General features: G+C 54.3%; 1 protein-coding gene across 2 annotated transcripts; it reads left to right on the top strand.

The window, feature by feature from the left end:
• Positions 1-1691: 1691 nt before the first annotated feature.
• Positions 1692-17994, top strand: NCF1 (neutrophil cytosolic factor 1). Of its 2 annotated transcripts, XM_021700360.2 has the most exons (11): positions 1692-1802; positions 6871-6951; positions 9634-9709; positions 9835-10000; positions 11260-11309; positions 12637-12759; positions 13184-13291; positions 14097-14214; positions 15675-15782; positions 16327-16472; positions 16839-17994. In XM_021700360.2, the coding sequence occupies exons 1-11, from the start codon at positions 1731-1733 to the stop codon at positions 16964-16966; spliced, it is 1176 nt and encodes a 391-aa protein (XP_021556035.1). In that variant the 5' UTR covers positions 1692-1730; the 3' UTR covers positions 16967-17994. The 2 variants fall into 2 exon arrangements, with proteins under 2 accessions (XP_021556035.1, XP_021556037.1); XM_021700362.2 differs by lacking the exon at positions 6871-6951.
• The last annotated feature ends 1594 nt before the right edge of the window (positions 17995-19588 follow it).

Below are 19588 nucleotides of genomic sequence, written 5' to 3'. Positions count from 1 at the left end.
CTGGCGAGGGGAGTTTTTCAGCTTGGTCTACACGGCGTCCTGCCAAAGTGTGCTCTGCTGTCTGCCTTCTCTCCCTCCACCTGTGTCTAGAAGGTTCCCCCGAGTTGTGTGCGGCAGCTCCTCATTGCTGAGCACCATATCCTCCTGTGCAGGAAGGTTCTATTTCTTTTTTTAAGATTTATTTATTTGTGAGAGAGGGGGAGGGAGGAGAGGGAGGGGCAGAGGGAGAAGCAGGCTCCCCGCCGAGCAGGGAGCCCGATGCGGGGCTCGATCCCAGGCCCCTGGGATTGTGACCTGAGCCGAAGGCAGACGCTTAACCGCCCGAGCCACCCAGGCGCCCGTCGGGAAGATTCTAGATACATAATGGAGATGACCAGAGAAAGGCCTTGCAAGGCTGGCCACACCCAGGGCCGGTGACCTCCTAGTGACCACAGGGGATGTGCCAAGCAAATCTCTCAGCGAAGAGGACGTGGCGCCTGCCCTTCTTAGTAGACAAAACCAGGAACAACCACCAACTTGACCAGTCATGGTAACAGTCTCAAAACGGCACATTTTGGCTCCCCTCTGCCAGACGCCACCTCACCCCCAGGAGTCCAGGGGGACCCGTGGCTCTCAGAGTGCTGGTGGCCTTTGCCGTGGCCTCTGGGTCTTGGAATCTGTGCATCTGGGCCACCAACCAGCCCCGCCAACCTGAGCCTGCAGCCAGACAGTGTCAGTGGAGGCCACCTGCCCTGTGACCTTGGACCAGCTCTGTAATCTCTGAGCCTCCCAGGCACCCCCCGCCCCCCGCACCGTGTGAGAGGCCCCAGCCCCTTCCCTCACCCACCAGCACACGGCTCCCTCCTCACCTCTTCACCCCACATCCCTCTCAGCAGAGCCTGTGGTCCCATTTCACTCAGGAGGAAACTGAGCCCCGAGGGTCCGCTTGAACGCAGGTCTCACTCAGAGCCTGTCCCCATGGCCACTGGTGCTCAGTTACACACCCCTGTAGATATGCACCCCTCCCATGGAGGGCACGGGTGCGGCCACTACCCAAGTATTTCGGGAGGGCCCTCTGCAAGCCAGCCACCAGGCTAGGGCTTGGGGCCACAGCCAAGCCCTTGCTCCCATGGGGCTCACATCCTGGTAAGGAGAGACATCGTAAAAAAACCCGAAATAGGCAATATGTCCATCGTAGTAAGTGCTCTGAATCAAAACAGGGAAGGTGTGAGTGTGTGTGGGGGGGAAGTGTGAAGTTTTGCTCTTTTGTGAAGTTATCAAGAAAGGCTTCTTGGAGGAGGCGCCATCTGAGCAGAAACCTGAAGACCCTAGGGAGGGAGTTATAGACAAGTGGGAGACGGTCCAGGTGGCCCCGCAAGAGCAAAGACCCTGCAGTGGGAGCAGCTTGGTGTGTTCCAGGAACTGTAGAGAGGCCAGTGTGGCTGGTCCACAGGTTGCCGGAGGGAGAGGGGTGGGGGATGGGCACCCCCCCCAAACTGCGGGGCTCGCCAACCGTGGGGAGGACCTGGCAAGCTCTCCCATCCACATGCCTGCGTGAGGCTGCCCACGTCCATACCACAGGAGTCGAAGGAATCCCAGAAACTGAAAGAAGAAGCAGAGCCCTCCTTGCGTCCTCCCTGCCCCCTCTTGCCCCCACCCCTGCCGAGACCAAAGTGACTTCCTCTTTCCACCCCATTTAAGGCCCAGCCGGGGAGCGCCCCCCGCAGAAGGGGAGGCCCCACAGTCCGGCCATGGGGGACACCTTCATACGCCACATCGCCCTTCTGGGCTTCGAGAAGCGCTTCGTCCCCAGCCAGCACTACGTGAGTAGCCCACGGGAGGGCCCTGCGAGCGCGCGGGGACAGGCCTGTCGTGGGAGCACAGGTGCCAGAGAGTGCTGTGACCGCGCGGCTCCCAGGACCACTGGCCTGTCGGGGCGCACCGTGGACGTGCACCCTGGCACCCCGGGGCCCTTGGTGGGAGGACAGGCGGCTCGGCCCCTGGCCCCTGCCAGCCCACCTCACTCCTTGCTCCCCCGCCCCAGCCAGGAGTCCCCTGTCAGCACCCTGTTCACGTCCCGGCAGCCCAGGGCCCACTCCTCCCAGCAGCCCTCCCTGACCATCCCAGCTTTCAGGGAAAAGGAAAAGGAACGGACTGGTGGCAACCCTCTGTCTCCCCAAGCCGGCCCTGGGATCAGTTACATTCCAGTCGGATCCCCTCCAGTAGGGTGACACCCACCAAGGGGCCAAAAATGTCCCCTTCCCCCATGCCCTGTCCCGGGAGGCTGCCCGAACATGTCCACCCCACCCCACCAGAGGGTCCCCAAGGCCAGAGGAAGGCCAGGGAGGAACTCTGTTTTGTCAGTTGTATGGTATTTGTAGGGCACATTCAGTATCCTTTGCCAAGACCTTTCTTCTTTTTCTTCACTTTTAATTTCGAAATAATTTCAAACTTACAGAAAGGTTGCCCCCAAAGCACCAATAACTCCAATATCCCTCCACCCCCCACATCTGTGCTCCCTCTCTCCTCTCCCTCCCCGCCCCCTCCCTCCCTCTCTTTCCCTCTCTCTCTCTCTCTCTCTGTCTCTCTCTTCCCCACCTCTTTCTCTCTCTGTCTCTCTCTCTGAATAGGACTTTTCTGAATCATTCTAGAGTAAATTGGAGACATTGTGTTTCTTTACTCCTAAACACTACTGTGTACTTTTTAAAGGATTTATTTATTTATTTGAGAGAGAGAGCACAGGAGGGGAGAGGGAGAGAGAATCTCAAGCAGACTCCCTGCTGAGCGTGGGGCTCAGCCTCACCACCCCGAGATCATGACCTGAGCGGAAACCAAGAGTCGGATGCTTAACCGACTGCACCACTCAGGTGCCCCTCTACTGTGTATTTCTTAAAATCAAGGGCATTTTCTTACATCACCGCAATGCAAATGTGTCAACATCAGCAAATTAACGTAGATGAAACACCGTTCTCCGACCCACGGACTTCACTCAGATTTCGCCATTTCCCTCACCTGTCTTCTGTAGTAAAAATGTTCCGGATCTGGGATCCAACCCAGGACCACCTGCTGCATTTCACATGTCGTGACTCTTCAGACTCCCTTAGTCTGGGTTAGTCTTTTTTTAAGTTTATTTGTTTAAGTAATCTCTGCACCTAACACGGGGCTCGAACTCATGACCCCGAGATCAAGAGTCACACCCTCCTCCGACTGAGCCAGCCAGGCGCCCATGGGTCAGTCTTAATCTTTTTTTGTCCTTCTCAACTTTGACATTTTGAAGAGCGGGGGCCAGTCATTTTGTAGGATGTCCCTTCTACAAAAGGATTTGTCTAATCCTTTTTCATTAGACTGGGATTATGTATTGGTGGCAGGAATAGCCCAGAAGTGACACGGTGTTCACCTCGTTGATCCTATCAGCGGCAGGGGATTTTTTGCTGGTTCCTGTGTCGGTGATGTTAATTTTGATCACCAGATGTCTCTACTGTAAGGTGACTAGTTTTCCCCTTGTGATTAATAATGAACCTGCGGGGAGATTTTCTGAAATTAAATGAATATCCTGTTCGCTCTACAGCACCTGGATGATTCTTGCCTAAGTCAAATTACTATAATGATTGCCAAACTGATTTTTTTTTTTAGCACAATTTGCTTTTATTCTTGTTTTTTTTTTTAAGATTTTATTTATTTATTTGAGAGAGAGAATGAGAGAGAGAGAGCATGAGAGGGGGGGAGGGTCAGAGGGAGAAGCAGACTCCCCGCCGAGCAGGGAGCCTGATGCGGGACTCGATCCCGGGACTCCAGGATCATGACCTGAGCCAAAGGCAGCCGCCCAACCAACTGAGCCACCCAGGCGCCCCGCCAAACTGATTTTTTAAAACTCTACGGTTCCTTCTGCATTTATTAGTTAACATTGTACCGTAAGGTTCTTCCCCTCGTCCTTACTATTTACTTAGGTCACTATGGATGTGATCCATCACTATCATAACTCATTTCATGCTCCGATCATACCAGATCTGGCTACTGGGAGCCCCTTCAAGCTGGCTCCTGTGTTTTTTTGACCTAGTCTGTCATTCTCTCAGCATTATTCTTACTTCTGCTACTGAGATGTTCCAGGCTGACCCTGTGCTCTCCAGCGGGAGCCCTGGACTCCGCCGTTTCACCTGTTTCTCTGCAGTGGGGAGTGAGGTTAGAACTCTAGATTTGGAAGCTGAGCATGCTCATTGCCTCTGGGATGTCTTTGCCCGTGGCCTTTCAGACCAGGGAAAAGAGCCATTCCATCTCCTTCTCCTTGTACCACTTTATATTCGTAGATCCTTTCTCTCTCCACGATCACCCCGCCTCCCAGCTGAATTAACATCTTGACTCCTTTGCTCATTTCTGCAATCCACATAAGCTAGTTCTATCAGAATTACAGCACCCACGCCATTATGAACAATCAACCTGTTAGGTTGAATTTAAGTCTTCTTTGTGTTTTCTCCCCTCCTTTGGATTGAAGGTAGAAATACTATACCTAAGAGTTACTTGGATTTTTTTTCTTTTCCAGTTTTCTTTAATATGGTTGTTACCATCTGATAGATAGTGAAGTTCATATGTTTTCGTTTGTTTCCAATTTGAAGTTTTTTTTTTTAAAATCCTTGTTGATCTAATTTTATTTTTAAATGTGTAATATATTAACATGTTTGATGTGATCAAACATCAAAACTTTATAAAAAGATGTGTTCAAAGACTCATTCTGGTTTATCTTTCCTGTATTTCTCTTTGCAAAAAAAAAAGGGGGGGTGGCTGGCTCCATCAGTAGAGCATGCAACTCTCAATCTTGGGGTCATGAGTTCAAGCCACACATTGGGTGTAGAGATTGTTTAAAAATATATATATATTTTTAATAGAGAGCACATGAGCTGGGGGGCAGGGATAGAGGGAAATGGAGAGACAAGTAGACTCCATGCTGAGCGTGGAGCCTGACGTGGGGCTCCATCTCACGACCTTGAGATCATGACCTGAGCCAAAATCAAGAGTCAGATGCTTAACTGTCTGAGCCAGTCAGGCGCCCCTAAAAATAAAATGTTTAAAAAGAAAGAAAGGAAAGAAGAAAGAGAGGGAAAGAGAAAGAGAAAAAAAGAGAGAGGGAGGGAGGGAAGGAGGAAAGAGGAAGGAAGGAAGGAGGAAAGAGGAAGGAAGGAAGGAGGAAAGAGGAAGGAAGGAAGGAAGGAAGGAAGGAAGCCAGATGACTGGGTGGCTCAGTCCGTTAAGCGTCTGCCTTCAGCTCAGGTCATGATCCCAGCGTCCTGGGATCGAGTCCCACATCAGGCTCCCTGCTCTCCCCCTGTTTGTGCTCTCTCTCTGACAAATAAATAAAATCTTAAAAAGAAAAAAGGGAAAGAGAAAAAAACGTATATACGTTTTCTTGGGGTGTCTGGCTAGCTTAACTGACTGAGCCACCCAGGCGTGCCTTTGGTGCATTTCAAAGCAAATTGCAAACATCTGTACACTTTGCCCTAAATACCTAAGCATGCATATCACTACCTAGAGGTCATATTCGTTTATTTTTTTCTCTTTTTAAATTTTATTTTAAAAACATTTAAGATTTTATTTGTAAGCAGTCTCTACACCCAACATGGGGCTTGAACTCACAACCCTGAGGTCAAGAGTTGCAGACTCCACTGATGGAGCCAGCCAGGTGCCCCTAGTTTTTTTCTCTTTTGATGTAAAATTTATGTAAAATGAAATCCACCAATCTTAGAGATATACTTGCTGAATTTTAATGGTACATGTCCCTACATAATCCAAACCCTCATCAAGGTATAGATTGTTACCATCACCCCCAGATTCTCTCACTCCCGAATCATTCCTCCACCATCTCCCGGACGCTACCTCTGTTCTGATTTCCCTCCACCTTTAGTTAGTCATGCTTGTTCTAGACTCTCACAGATATGGAATCCTACCAATCATGTGTGTGGCCTTTCATGTCTGGCTTCTTTCACTTAGCAGAATGCTTTTGAGATTCATCCGTGTGGATGCATCTGTCACTAATTTGTTCCTTTTTGTGGCTGAGTAGAATTCTCCTAGCTCTCTTTTGGTTTCTCCTTACCAGGTTTCTTTCCTTTTTTTTTTTTTTTCTTCCTAATAATGGCTCCATGGAGATATAATTCACCTATATAAAGTGTACATATGAAGTGTACAATGGTTTTTAGTATTCACAGAGTTGTGCAACCATCATACAATCAATATACATATATTTTTTAAAGGTGTGTTTATTTGAGAGAGAGAGAGCATGAGCAGGAGGGGCAGAGGGAGAGGGGGAGAGAATCTCAAGCAGACTTTGAGCTGAGCGTGGAGCCCAACGTGGGACTCGATCTCACGCCCCTGAGATCATGACCTGAGCCGCATCGAAGAGTCGGCCGCTTAACCGACTGCACCACCCAGACGCCCCTCATACAATCAATATTAGATTTTCATCGCCACCCAAAAGAAACCCCAGACCTGTTAGGAACTTTCCATTCCCAGCCCAGTCCCCACAACCACTAATCTACTTTCTGTCTGTGTAGATTGTCTATTCTGGACATTTGGTAGAAATGGGACCCTACACTCTCTCCCTGAGTTCTCGTATGGTCTGAGCCCAGGCTTTTCGTCTCACCTCCCGTAACTCTCCTACCAGCCCCAGGAGCCCCTCTGTCTCCAATTTACAGATGAGGAATTTGAGTTCATTTGAGAGAAGCTGCATCTCACCCTGGGTCCTAAGGCTGGAGAGCAGGAGCTCTGGGGTCCATGAGTCAGTGCCCTCTCTGTGGCCCAGGTCACCCCAAAGAGTGCTCTCCCCACCTCACCCCCGCCCCTGCCCCTGAGTCCCATGGGCTTCCCCCAGGAAGCTGAACGCCCCCACCCTGTCACCCCCCCCAGGTGTACATGTTCCTGGTGAAGTGGCAGGACCTGTCTGAGAAGGTGGTATACCGGCGGTTCACGGAGATCTACGAGTTCCACGTGAGTGCCCTGCACACTTGTGTGTGTGTGTGTGTGTGTGTGTGTCTGGGAGGGGAGGGGAGGGGAGGGGACACCACACCCAGTCCCAGCTCTGCCCTTCCAGGGGGAGGGTGGCCCAGGTGCTGGCCAGGAAGTGAGGAACCCAGAGCACCCCAGCCCACAGTTGAGGGTGCATTATTTATTCCTTAGGTTAAAAGAACATTTTCCTAAAAGTATGTTTTATTTTTTATTTATTTTTTGTTTTTTTAAATTTAAATTCAATTGATTAACATACGGTGTATTATTAGTTTCAGATGTAGTATTCAGTAATTCATCAGTTGCGTATAACACCCAGTGCTCATCACATCCAGTGCCCTCCTTAATGCCTGTCACCCAGTTACCCCATCCCCCCAACCACCTCCGCTCCAGCAGCCCTGTTTGTTTCCTAGAGTTAAGAGTCTCTTATGGTTTGTCTCCCACTCTGATTTCGTCTTATTTTGTTTTTCCCTCCCTGCCTTTATATTCATCTGTTTTGTTTCTTAAATTCCACATGTGAGTGAGATGATATGATAATTGTCCTTCTCTGACTATTTCTTAGTTAGCATAATACCCTCTAGTTCCATCCACATCGTTACAAGTGGTAAGATTTCCTTAAAGTATGTTTTAATGTGGTAAAATACACAGAACTTCGCAATTTTTTTACTTTGACACAGAGGGAGAGAGCAAGGACAAGCAGGGGGAATGGCAGGCAGAGGGAGAAGCAGACCCAGGCGCGCCCCAGACTTTTTCAAAATATTTTTTTATTTTTAAGTAACCTCCATACCCAACGTGGGGCTCAAACTCATAATCCCGAGATCAAAGGTTGCCTGCTGTACTGATTGAGCCGGCCAGACGCCCCTCTTGTATGAGAAATTTAAAGCAAAATGCAGGGTCACCTGGGTGGCTCAGTCGGTTTCTGACTCCTGATCTCAGCTCAGGTCATGATCTCAGGAGCCTACCTAAAAAAAAAAAAAAAAGTAAGTAAGTAAATAAAGCAAAATGCAGATCAATGTGAAGACTATAAGGGTCCCACACACCCAGGACACTGAGTCACAATTGATATCACTGTGCTGTTTGCTACAAGGCTTTTTTTTTTTTTTTAATGTCAACTCTAATCCCAGCGTGGGGCTTGAACTCACAATCCTGAGATCAGGAGTCATGAGCTCCACCGACTGAGCCAGCCAGGCGCCCCACAAGGCTTTTTTTAAGATAATAAAAATAAAACATGGGGCGCCTGGGTGGCTCAGTCGTTAAGCGTCTGCCTTCGGCTCGGGTCATGATCCCAGGGTCCTGGGATCGAGCCCCGCACCGGGCTCCCTGCTCGGCGGGAAGCCTACTTCTCCCTCTCCCACTCCCCCGGCTTGTGTTCCCTCTCTTGCTGTGTCTCTCTCTGTCAAAGAAATAAATAAAATCTTTTAAAAAAAGAAAAGAAAACATTACAAAAGAAGTGGAAAACACCCTTTATCCCATGCCCTGTCCCAGCTCCAGCCTGGGTGACTACAGCTGTGCGTGCACACACACACACACACACACACACAAGTCCAAGAACAAGATGCAGTAGTGTTGAGCGTGCATTTTCCGCAGGCTTTCTAGAAGCCATCAGCATGCCGCTGCTCCTTTCTCTGCCTTGTTCCTGTCACTAGGTCACATTTTTGAGACCTGTCCATGCTGATATGTGCGCGACTCCATCTCTCCTCTTTAAACTGTTCTGGGTTGTTCTAGCGTAGGATTAGCCCCTTTTACTAATTGGTGGACTCTTGCATTCATTCATCAACTATTTATCGAGCACCTACTAAGCGCCAGGTGCGTCCTACTTGGTGAGCGGGAGATGCTCTGAAGGTAACAAGGGCATAAAAAAGATGCAAGTCCTTGTCCTCCCTTGTGGACCTTAAGTTCTAGCGGAGGAGTCAGGATAACAGACAGACAAAACATAAGTAATTTACATAGTATATTAGACAGTCGTTAGAACTATAGAGAAAATAAAGCAGGGGGTGGTGGTGGATGGGAGGACTGAGTTAGGAGGGGAAATTGTCAGGGAGACGGTTTCACTGAGGGGGTGATATCTGAGCAAAGACTTGAAGAAGGACCAAGAGAAAGAGAAAGCGCTATTGACAAATACAGGGGAAGAACGGGAAAAGCAAGTGCAAAGGCCCTGGGACAGGAATGGGCCTGGACTATTCAGAGATGGCTGGAGCAGAGTGAACAAGGGAGGGGAGGGCAGTGGCAGAGGAGGTCAGTGAAGCAGACAGGACAGGTCTGCGGGGCCCTGTAGACTAATGTGAAGCCTTTGGCTTCCATTCTGAGTGAGCTGAGAGTCAGGGAGGGCTCTGAGCAGAGGAGAGACATGATCCAATTTAAGTGTGAAGAGGGTGCTGGGTTGAGGACAAAGATGGAAGGGGGTGTAGGATGTGATCATCCAGGTTCGGTGGAAGCTCAGCCCGAGGTGGTGGCTGTGTGGGTAGTGAGAAGGGTCAGATTCTGGATGGATTTTAGGAGCAGAACCAGAAGAATCTGCTGGTGGCATGAATGTAAGGTGGGAGAGAAAGAGGACCAAGGATGGCAGCTGAACTTTCTAGCCCACGTGATTAGAAGAGTCGTTTCTGATTCGATGCTTTGACAGGGTTGTAATAAAGGACGTGCCTTCGCCTTTTCTTTTGTGTCTAGAAAATGTTAAAGGAAATGTTTCCTATCGAGGCGGGGGACATCAACCCACAGAACAGGATCATCCCCCACCTGCCAGGTAAGGAGCAGGGTCACCTGTCCTGGCTCTGCTCTCCTGCCCTGCGATCTGTGCCCCCTACTCCCGCTCCCTCTGGGACTTGACCTGGGAGTGTGCTCACTGGTGTCCCTCCTGGGCCCCTCCAGCCCCACGGTGGTTCGACGGGCAGCGGGTCGCCGAGAGTCGCCAGGGCACCCTCACCGAATACTGCAATGTGCTCATGAGCCTGCCTGTCAAGATCTCTCGCTGCCCCCACCTCCTCAACTTCTTCCAGGTGCGCCCCGACGACCTCAAGCTCCCCACGGACAGCCAGTGAGTGGCCCCCGCATTCTGGCTCCGAAGTGGAATAGGGAAGGGTGGTGGTGAGCTCTGCCTGGGGAGGGGGTGCAGGATATCCCCCCTGTGACAGATAACTAAAGCTCAGAGAAGGGAGGCGACTTGCCTGAAGTCACACAGCCCAAAAGAGAAGGAGGAAGGATTCCAACTCTGGCCCGTGTGACCTGGAACTCCCCCACCCTCCGCCCCAGCATCCCTGCCAATTCTCCACCTGGAGCCCTCTGAGCCTCACGGTGCTGGGTGGGGGGGCTCTCTGGGCTGGGAATGTGAGATCCTAGGTCCTCAGCCTCAGCTTGCCTTCTGAAAGCCATTTCTCCGTCTGTAACGGGGTGGGAAGGGCCAGATGGAGTAATGGGGGCCGTGGAGAGCACTTACAAACTGTGAAGTGCAGAGCCCCAATGAGGGGGGTGGGAGGGTTGGTGGCCACTGTTAATCGCTGAGCACGCCTCCGCTTTGCCCCTCATTCTCTGCCTGCCCCAGCCCCAGGGGACTCCTGTACTCAGGGCCCAGCCTGGAAAGCATCTGAGAAGCTGAGGGAGGTCTCAAGGGAATGTGCTGTCCTGCTGAGGAAGGTCCCTCCCTCTGTCCCTCGCTGCTCACTGAGTGCTGGTGAGGCCTGGTGGACACACAGCACCGTGGAACATCTCCCCTGGCCCAGGGGCAGGACAGTGCAGCACCCAGGGGCCTGGGTGGTGGGGATGCCCCCTCCCTGTCGGCCACTCTCCTGAGCCCCCAGAAGAGGGGAGCTGGCTCCCCAAGGTGACAAGAGCCTTTCCCAGACCGGAGTGCATCACCTGTGTTCTCTTTAACAGTTGTCTCTTTGGGGCACCTGGGTGGCTCAGTGGTTAAGCGTCTGCCTTCGGCTCAGGTCATGATCCCAGAGTCCTGGAATCGAGCCCCGCATCGGGCTCCCTGCTCAGCGAGAAGCCTGCTTCTCCCTCTCCCTCTGCCTACAGCTCCCCCTGCCTGTGTTCTCTCTCGCTCACTGTGTCTCTGTCAAATAAATAAGTAAATAAATCTCTAAAAAAACCCCCAAAAACAGTTGGCTCCTTCTTTGGGTCTGCAGAAGGCGGGGGGGGGGGGGCTTTCCTTGCCCCGTGGCTCCCTTCCCCCTACAGTGGCCCCCACATCCCATGTTCCTTTTCCTCTTGGGAAGTTCTTCTGTAGGTCTGCCCGGAGCCTCTGCTTCCCCAGTGGGAAGCCGCACACCTAACCCAGATTCTTCTTTCCTGCAGGGTGAAAAAGCCAGAAACCTACCTGGTGCCGAAAGACAAGAGCATTACGGGTGAGAGCCGGGGGCAGCCACCTGTAGGTCACCCTGAGGGGACTGGGGACATGATGGGGGATGCTGAGCACAGGCCGTGCAGGGAAAGGAGCCGGGGTGGGGGGGAGTTATCTTGGTGGCTTGCACTAACGACTGGGGATCTTGGGGGGTCACTGGTCAGTGAAGCTTTCAAAGCTCATGTCTGTGGCCACAGAGCCCAGCCCGACCCCCGCTCCCAACAGCCCGCGATGTCCTGGCTGAATGAATGAACAGGTTTGGGGGCAGAGGGGCCTGACCGTGTCTGATCTGTTGTGCACGATAATTGTTAATAATACAACCTGACATTTATTAAGGACTTATTCTGTCCCAGGCCCTATTTTAAATGTCTTGCACATATTAACACTTGTAATCATCTCTGTAACAAATAGGAAGTAGGGACCAAAGTGCTATTAACCCCATTTCACAGCTGGACACACTGAAGCTTGATTTGAGCTGGAACTCAGGTCAAGGGCCACACAGCCACGAAATGTGGAGCGGGATTTCAACCAGTGAGTGGGATGCCCGGATAGGGCTGTGGGCCACTCAGCATGTGGTCCAGGGAGCAGTGTCTTAGTCTATGCGGGCCAAAGCACCGCAGACCAGGCGAGGGGGGAGGGAGGGTCTTAAACAACAGAAATGAGTTCTCACAGTTCTGGAGGCTGGGAGTCCGAGATCAGGGTGTGGGCGGGGTTGGGCTCTGCCGAGGCCTCTCCCCTTGGCGTGCAGACAGCTGCCTCCTCCTTGTGCCCTCACCCGGCCTTCCCTCTGTGCACGTACCCCCCTGGTGTCTCCTCTTCCTCTTATAAGGATGCCAGTCCTATGGGGTCAGGGCCCCACCCTTATCACCTCTTTAAAGGCTCTAACTCCAAATACAGATTCTAAGGTACTAGGGCTTAGGGCTTCAACATGTGAATTTTTGGGAGGGGAGAAGAGGGGTATCTTGCCCTGGCAAGACCTGGGGACTGGTTAGAAATGTAGACTCTCAGGTCCCATTGCCGGGCTATGGAATCAGAACCTGCGTTCCAGCAAGATCCTGGGGCGATTGGTGTGCACATTAGGGCGCAGGAGGGCTGCTCACTAACCTGATCAAGTGAGAAAGAGGGTGTGTAAGGTGTGTGACTAGTGTCTGGAACACACTAGGTGTTCCATAAATGTGGGGCTACAAAAACTAGCTGGTCTCTGCTGCTTTCTAGTTGGCAGGGGACATCTACCTCCAGTGCACCTGGTTCTGGTGGCCTGTGCAGGGGACTGCCTGGAGGAGGCAGCCCATCCCCGCACTGTGCACTCACCCCACCTTCCCTCTGTCCAGACATCACAGGCCCCATCATCCTGCAGACGTACCGGGCCATCGCTGACTTTGAGAAGACCTCGGGCTCCCAGATGGCTCTGGCCACGGGTGATGTGGTGGACGTCGTGGAGAAGAGTGAGAGTGGTCAGTCTCCCTGCCCTGCTGGGACCTCAAGCCCCCTACCAAGGCTCTGGCCCTCAGACAGCCTCCAGCTTCCTCCCCACCTGGTCCACTGACAGGCTTGTGGCTCCTCTGGGGACCCCAACTGGCCTCCCCACGCTGAGGGCACCCCCCAGGGGAGGCTGTGGGCATCTGTGCATCCCCGGGGTTAGGTCCAGGGGGCTAGGTGAGCTTCTGGGCGTGCTGTGTGGGAAGCAGATTCTGAGCTGTAATCCTGTAACCTGTGTGCATGGAGTATGGTGAAGGTGACAATTCTGAATTTGAATGTTGGATGTCTGTGTGTCTATGTCCGGGTGTCCTTACCAGCCTGGTGGCCGAGGGAGGCTGCCAGGCCCGCCCAGACTTCCTGCCTCACCCCCACCCCTCCCCCACCCCCGTCCCTGCACAGGCTGGTGGTTCTGCCAAATGAAGACAAAGCGAGGCTGGGTCCCGGCGTCCTACTTGGAGCCCCTGGACAGTCCTGATGAGACAGAGGACCCAGAGCCCAACTATGAAGGTGCGGCCTTGCCTTCCATGGCCATAAGGATGTGAGGGGAAGGGACCGGAGGGACCCTGGGATATTGAGAAGCCAGATACAATCATATCTACTTTGGGGTTGGATAGGATTGTGGGCTGCACAGTGGGGTCAGGGTGGAGACCCCATAGTCTGGCTTGAGGGGCCCAGGTAGGAGGTGGTGCCCTTGGTCAGGACAGAGAACCAGGAGGTAGAGTAGAGGTGGGTCCAGCCCGGGCCAGGTCCAGCGGGAAGCCAACTGAGGAGCAGATCTGAGGTTCAGGAAGGAGCGCGGCCTGCGGGCAGGGGCATCCTCGCTGACTGCAAGCGGAGAACCGGCAGCCCGCGGGCTGGAGCTAAGTAAGTAAGTTAGAGTTGATTGCCCGTATTTTAAAATGGAGAGATTTCACAACTGTACGCAGATTTATGGCATCTCTGGAAAAACTGGAAAAGGTGTGGACGCCGGAGTCAAGTGGCTCAGGTGCCACGTGGACGGGTGCTCCACCCCTGCACCGCCTGCCTGGCCACGTGTCCTATTTAGGTGCCTGGCCCCTGATGTGGATGGTGGGGGATGCAATGGGCCAGCTCCCCCGGGTGTAGTGGGCAGAGGGCAGAACTCCGGGGTGCCCCACGAGTGGGCGGCAGGAGCCTGCAGAGGGAGACCAGTAAGGAGTAGGCAGGGAGGAGAGGGGAGGGTGGTCCTGGGCTCTAGCTGGAGAAAGCCTCGGGGCCCAGAGAGGAGAGGAGGGGAGGCAGGCCAGCGCTGGGCAGACCCTCACACCGTGCCCCTGCCCCCACGGCCAACCAGGTGAGCCCTATGTCTCCATCAAAGCCTATACCGCCCAGATGGAGGATGAAGTGTCTCTGCAGGAGGGCGAAGCCATTGAGGTCATTCATAAGCTCCTGGATGGTTGGTGGGTCATCAGGTAGGAGAGCGCCCCGCCCTCCCCACTGTGCCCACCCTGAGTGTCAGCCCTGGCCTGGGGCCCGGTCTGTTTGGGCTCAGTGCTGACTCAGGTGTGGGACTCTGGATAAGCCACCACCTCTCTATGGACTCAGTTTCCATTTTGGTAGCAGATCAATGACTATCCCACCCCAACTGGCTCTCAGGGTTCAGTGTCCTTGTTCTTTGTGACTTGGGGTCACTCGCCATCTATTATTCCTTCTACAACACAGTTGATTGTTGCGTTAGTTATTTTACTTGAGAACTGGTAGAGCAGACCCTGTCATCCTTTTTCCTTTTCAATCTTCGGTTGTCATTGATTCTTACCTGGTCATTCCTCCTGGGGAGAGCAGAACCCTGGGGGCTTGTAGGGCCATCTTCTCCGACCCACTGGGCCTCCCCAGGTCCTTTTACACCCTTTCAGAGCCTCGAGTCAGAGGGCCAGTCCATGGCCCCAGTGAGCTCGTGGCCACAGCACCCACCATCAGCATGGCCCCAGGCTGGAGGCTCTGAGGCAGGAAGATATTTCTCAACCTTTTTGACCCTCACTTAACCCCCCATCATGTACCCCGAAGAATCTGCTTGTGATTCTCCCACCAGCCAAGAAGGATCAGAGTTTGACTGAGTGAACTTTGTAATATGCGAAGTTTTTCTCACTCCCAGATTATAGTAGTGAGAATGGAGAGAAAAGTCTTTTCAGCAAGTGGTGCCGGAACAGCTGGGCGTCCACCTGGAGGAAAGGCACGTAGACCCCTCCCTCACACCACGCACATTTATTCAGGATGCGTCATGGGTTTGACCAAGCACAAAACCCCAAACTAAAAAGCTTGTGGAAGAAAGCATAGGGGAACTTGGTGACCCGGAGGGAGACAAAGGTTTCTTAGACACGCTGTAAAAGAAAATACTGACAAACACACTGTTGCAGATGTTTTATTGCAAACACATGTCCCTGGGCTGGCCGGGGGAGGAGGGGGGCAAGTTGGACCTGCTAATTTCTCCTACTACCAACATCAAGGCTGGGCGGGCCTATGTTGCACAGATGAAGAAACTGAGGCCCAGCGGGACAGAGTCTGGTGTTGGCCAAGCTTCAGGGTATCTGCAACTCCCGACTGCCTTAACCCCAACTGTTTATTTTTTTAAATTTTTTTTTCTTTTTTTAAAGATTTTATTTATCTATTTGACAGAGAGAGACACAGCAAGAGAGGGAACACAAGCAGGGGGAGGGGAGAGGGAAAAGCAGGCTTCCCACGGAGCAGGGAGCCCGATGCGGGGCTCGATCACAGGACCCTGGGATCATGACCTGAGCCTAAGGCAGACGCTTAACGACTGAGCCACCCAGGCGCCCCATCCCCAACTGTTTAGAGAGATCCCTGAGCCCCCCACATCTGAGGCCCCTACTCCCTCCTGTGACTGCGGGGGCTTCAAGGGCTGCCTCTGTTGCAGGAAAAACGACATCACAGGCTACTTCCCATCCATGTACCTACAGAAGTCCGGGCAGGATATAGCCCAGGCCCAACGCCAGATCAAGAGCCGAGGGGCACCACCCCGCAGGTGAGCGAGGGTCCCCGGGATTGGACCGGGCTGAGGAGGAGGTACCACGGGTCCCCTCTGTCGGTCCAGGCCCTGGATTGGCAGTGCTGGGGAGGGGGCTCGGGACAGGGGCTCCCCAGCAGGCGGGGGAGACAGAACCCTCACTGGATCGAGGCAGGACTTGCCCTCCCACATCGTGCGTCTGGTCCGGGGGCGGTGGGACAGCAGGGGTGTGAGGTGGAGGTGTAGACGTCGATGCCGGGCGTCCTTGGGGACGGCCCGTGAGGGCTGTGGCAGTCCAGAGGGCTTCCTGGGGAGGGGCCGGGCTGATGGCTGGCGAGGGGCGTGGGAAACGGACCTGGGCTCTGCCACCCAGGAGTCCGCGTAGGCGCGGGGGAGTCGCATGCATGGCCCGCCCCGTCGTGCGGGGTCCCCGCCCCGCTCCCCACTGCCCCGGGCCAGTTGTTGGACCCCAGGGCCTGTCATGCGGGTCCCCGCAAGCAAGGACGCGGGCGCATCGGGGACGGCCAGGCGCTGAGCAACGCCCCCGTCCCGCTGCGCCCAGGTCGTCCATCCGCAACGCACACAGCATCCACCAGCGGTCGCGGAAGCGCCTCAGCCAGGACACTTACCGGCGCAACAGTGTTCGTTTTCTGGAGCAGCGTCGCCGCCAGGCGCGGCCGGGACCGCGGAGGGCAGGGAGCCCGCGCCGTGAGTGCGGGCGGTGGCCGGGGGCGGGGGGCGGGGCTGCCCGGGGCGGGGCCTGGAGAACGGGGCGGGGCAAGGGGCGGGTCCAGGCGCGCCCGGGACCGCGGAGAGCCGTCAGCCCGCGCGGTGAGTGCCGGCAGCGGCCTGGGGGCGGGCTTTCTTGGGGCGGGGCCTTGAGGACGGGGTGGGGCTAGAAGCGGGGCCAGGGCCGGCCCGGGCCGCCCTGTGCTGGGAGCCCGCGGCGTATGAGTGTCCGTAGCGGTCTGGAGGCGGGGCTTCCCGGGGCGGGGCCTGGGCGGTGAGGGGAGGCGGGGCCGGAGGTGGGGCCTGAAGGTTGGGGCGGGGCCTCTTACCCGGCCGCGCTTTCAGCGGTAGGGGAGCAGCCTGAGACCGAGAGCGCAAAGCCACAGCCCGCGGTGCCCCCGCGGCCCAGCGCGGACCTCATCCTGCACCGCTGCAGTGAGAGCACCAAACGGAAGCTGGCTTCCGCCGTCTGAGGCCGGGCCACTCCCCTAGATGGCGTCCTGGCCTCTCCGCCCTGTCCCGCCCCATCCCTGTATACACGTGGATAGATCCAGAAGTCTGGATGCCTCCCGCAGTCCCGGCCTCGCCCGGCTAACTATTCAGCGCTCTCAATAAATGTTGCTTGGAGTGGGCAGAGGTTCTGCAGAGCAGCGGGGCGGACTGGGCTGGGCTTGCCCTTGGGGGTGTTCATAGAATTAAGACTGAGGGCTGTGAGCTCTGCTGGGGCGGGAGGTTGGGGGAAGTTGCAAGAACCAAGGTCCGGTTGCACACTGCCCTGGCTTTGGCCGAGACTAAGTTTGCACGGGGCCAAGTGCAATAAGAACGCCCCGCACCCCCCGCCCCCGCGCTGGCTGTTTGGACAGAAGCTGCCTGCTAAAACTTTGGTCCCACTGCAGAAGAGTTCTGAAGAAGGGTGCCACAGCGCGCGGTGTGTGCACCTTAGTTCGGTGACAAAGAAAAATTGTCATCTAGGTATAGGGAGGGAGCACCTTTGATTATTCGCTGCCCAGTTAGGAGGTTGTACCAGAAAGCAATTGCCCATTCATGAACAGACCCTCACCGCCCCCACCAGCCCTGCTGCCAGACCATGGCTCAAAGTCTTTGCCGGTGGATCTTTTGCAAAATGCAAAGACACCAACCCAGGGTGCAACCTGGAGCTGCAAATCTTGCTAAAGCAGCAGCTTATCAGGGAGGCGGTGGGTGGCAGCTACCCCTCCTTATGTGGGAGGTGGCACAAGAGGATGGACAAGGCTGGTTCCTTCGAGATAAGGGGACTGATGCTTCTCAAGAGAGTAATTTGACCAGCGCAATGATTGAAAGAGGCCTTGAGAACATCACCGGGCCCTTTGCTTTTTGCACATTCGGTTTGCTGGAAAAGTCCAGCCCCTCAAACGCTATCATGCAAAGCTGTGGGAGAATTAACCACCGACCATCCCAACCCCTTTGCTTGTTCAGTTGCAAGTATAATTAAAAAAACAAACTGTGTGAGATAAAATACAGATTTTCTTAATTTTTAGTTTCATTTTTTCCAAGCTAAGGTCCCGATCCAACGTTTTCCTCGCGTTTTTCTGCACTTCTGGTCCCCTGGAGGTGGCCCTGCGCTGGCCCCACTGTTGCATGCTGAGGAGGAGGCCCGGGTGGTGCGTAGGCCTGAGGGCAGCGGGCCTGCCCCAGGGGGCCTCTGCTGTCCCCTCGGGGGAGCCAACAGAGAGCACCCGGCAGGCACGCCTGGAGGGGCCTGCGTCTGAGTTACGGCTGCAGTGTGTGGGCAGACGATTTTCTTGGGGCCAGGCACAATGCTGGTCTCTTTCTTTACCTTGTTTCTGGTTTGAGAACAACCCTGGCAGGTGGGTTTGTGGTGGAGGAAACCAAGCCTCAGAAAATGTAAGCAAGTTTTTAGGGTAATATGGCAAGTGGGTGACAGAGCTTTTCTTTTTGGTTCCAAAGCCCTACTGGATTCATTACATTCTCCTGACCCTGCAGAGGTCCTGCTCTGTGGCTCAGTCCAAGTGGCAGGTGCTACGGCCAACGGGCACTCAGAGGAGGGAGGTGACAGGGGCCTGGCTTCCAGAGCCCCAACCCCCCACCCCCACCCCAGGCCTGTGTTGGGAGTGACCAGTGTCCTCTGTCCACCTGGGACAGGAAGACAGGGCCTTGGGGGAAATGCTCCTAGAAACTGATGGGGACCACCAAATCCAGCCCTTGGCTCCGGCCTGGGCCCCACCACCCCGCTCCTAAGTGCTCTCATTTGCAGACACCCCATCAATCGATGACCCCAGAAAACCATCTGCTTGCTCAGTCAGTTCTCCCAGGCTTGGCTCTGTCATCTGAGTGAAGGTGCTGGGCCGCCACGGTCCCAGCACACATGCAGGATAAAGAAGGAAGCCGTAGGAGTTGATTCAAAGCAGAACAGCCCATGAATAGTCGAGTCACAGAAGGCAGCCCAGGCTGAACCCTGCTGTCCCCTCAGCATCATCCGATGCGCTAACCACCAGAAAGCCACACATGACAGCCTCCTGTCATGGAATAACACGGACTTCGGAGTCACACAGACCTAGTTTGAATCCTGACCCCATCTCTGCTGTGTTACCTTGGCAGGTCACTTAATCACTCTGAGCCCTAGCCATCGGTCTATCACATGAGGGGGCTGACCTTTCCCTGCAGAGTCCACAGGGCGACCCCTCTGATACTCGGTTGGGCATCTGCTCGGGTACACCGGGGCGGGTCTCCCCTGACCCCGTTGTAAACCAGCCCATTCCTCCCCCTAGGAAGTGAGCCTCTGAGCTAGCCAGACCCAGCTGTACCTGCAGTCCACCCCCCAAGGACAGGAACTGCCGGGGTGGGGTCATTTTCCCTGTGTCTGAGGACATGCATTGGGGCTCCAGCTGGGGGCAGGTGCCTTGCGCAGGAAACTGCCTGGAGGTTGGTCTCTCTCTCTCTCCTGCAGCCTCCCTTTATTTTTATCAAAGTGTTTTGTCCATTGCTTCCTGAATGGGTCATCACCAGGTCGGGATCTTTAGCCTTTTTGCTCCCTAGTCAGATTAATTCTTCCAACCTGGAAAGTATTCATAATTTTGGGTCATTAATTCCAGTGG

Source organism: Neomonachus schauinslandi, chromosome 5 (genome assembly GCF_002201575.2).
Source record: "Neomonachus schauinslandi chromosome 5, ASM220157v2, whole genome shotgun sequence".
In the NCBI taxonomy this organism is placed as follows: Eukaryota; Metazoa; Chordata; class Mammalia; order Carnivora; family Phocidae; genus Neomonachus; species Neomonachus schauinslandi.
The sequence above is the reverse complement of the archived record's forward strand: the minus strand, read 5'-3'. Positions and strand labels throughout refer to the sequence as shown.